At 42.3% G+C, this 1,620-nt stretch overlaps 1 protein-coding gene across 1 annotated transcript; it reads right to left on the bottom strand.

Annotated features, from left to right (window-relative positions):
* Positions 1 to 568, bottom strand: LOC145163357 (uncharacterized). Its single transcript, XM_079082196.1, has 2 exons — positions 486 to 568; positions 1 to 436 (listed from the first exon to the last, which is right to left on the bottom strand). Exons 1-2 carry the CDS (start codon positions 566 to 568, stop codon positions 1 to 3), a joined length of 519 nt encoding a protein of 172 aa, XP_078938322.1.
* Positions 569 to 1,620: the final 1,052 nt, after the last annotated feature.

The following is a 1,620-nucleotide window of genomic DNA, read 5'->3' as shown; positions in this document are numbered from 1 at the left end:
CTAAAGAACATCTTCATCGGAAAATTGACATTCCAAATCGTTGACCGGTTCCGTGTTAAGATTGATGTGGTTGACGTTCCAAATATGGTCCGTCAAGTCCCTACGAAGAACATGATGCGTCTCAACATCATGAACTAATTCCATCCTCGACATGTACTCCGCGCTTCCAACCTCAAATGCTTGTGTCGGAGGAACGGTCTCGTTTTCGTTATACTCACATATTACATTTCCTTCGTCTTCAAGAATCATATTATGCAATATGATACAAGTATACATCGCCTCGCTCATTTTCTTCTCCTCCATATACGGCGCAGGATATTTAAGAATATGCCAACGTTTTTTCAAAGCTCCAAATGCTCGTTCAACATCCTTTTTCGCCCGCTCTTGAGCTCTCTTAAACTTCAACTTTTTCCGATCATTTTGGAAAAGACAATGACTTCACAAAAAAAGCATGCTCCAGATAGATACCATCCACCAGATAATACCCGTTCCTATACGATGTTCCAGCTACTTGAAAAGAGGAGTCTGGTGCAGTCCCGTTGTACATATCATCAAGTAACGGAGACATGTTAAGAACATTGATGTCATTAAGGGAGCCAGTTGAGCCAACGAATGCATGTCATATCCACATATCTTGTGACTCCACCACTTCAAGTATAACGGTTGGATAACCATGATCGCCTCAGGTGTATTGCCCTTTATGGGCATTCGGACAACAACCCCATGCCCAGTCGAGGCAATCTAGGCTTCCTAACATTCTAGGAAAGTCGTGCATGTTTTAGTGATGAGCATACAATTGTTGGATGTCACTACAAGTAGGTTTGCGCAGATATCGTGGACCATATAATCTCATGACATACTTGCAAAATTTGTGAAGGCTAGTTCGTGCAACACGTCCGAACATCCTAAGGTTCTCCTCTAGTGCATCGGGGCAAGTGACATACGCTAATTGACGAAATGCAGCAGTGCATTTTTGTATAGGAGTAAAACCAATTGTACATCTAGCATCATGACGTTGTTGAAAAATGGACACGCTGCCGTGACGTCGTTGACTATATGCAAAAACAGAGATTTATGCATACAGAACCGGCAACGAAAATAATATCCTATAAAGTTGGCGTCATCCACAAAGTAATCTTGCATGAGTCGATCATTAGCCGCCTCACGAATCTTTATATGTATCTTCTCTTCCTCTGGCGCACATTCTCCACATTTTCTTCTTGTAGTTGTTTGATCATTTGCTCTGCCTCCTGAATAACCTCTATAGTTGTTTCAAGCAAGGCATCAAACATGTCTGATGAAAATGACGAAGACGACATTTTGAGAGAGTGTATTTGAGTTGAAAGTTGATGTTGATGAGTTAAAATGGTTTAAAGTTGTAGTATTTATAGGAGGTTTTTTTTTAAATTAAATTAAATGGAAGTAGTCGTTGCCAGCTACCCCACTTTCGCATTGGTCAACAAAACTCGACATATATTAACCGAGAGACCGAGCCGAGCTCGGTAAGCCGAGGGGTTGGCCCGGTGTGCGCCGAGGTTGCCGTGCCCCTCGCCGAGCCCACACCCACCAGCCTAAAGTAGCCACTAAATTAGTAGTTGATTTAGGTCACCTGCGAATTTA

Source organism: Lactuca virosa, chromosome 3 (genome assembly GCF_052849685.1).
Source record: "Lactuca virosa cultivar CGN04683 chromosome 3, Lactuca_virosa_CGN04683_v6, whole genome shotgun sequence".
In the NCBI taxonomy this organism is placed as follows: domain Eukaryota; kingdom Viridiplantae; phylum Streptophyta; class Magnoliopsida; order Asterales; family Asteraceae; genus Lactuca; species Lactuca virosa.
The sequence above is the reverse complement of the archived record's forward strand: the minus strand, read 5'-3'. Positions and strand labels throughout refer to the sequence as shown.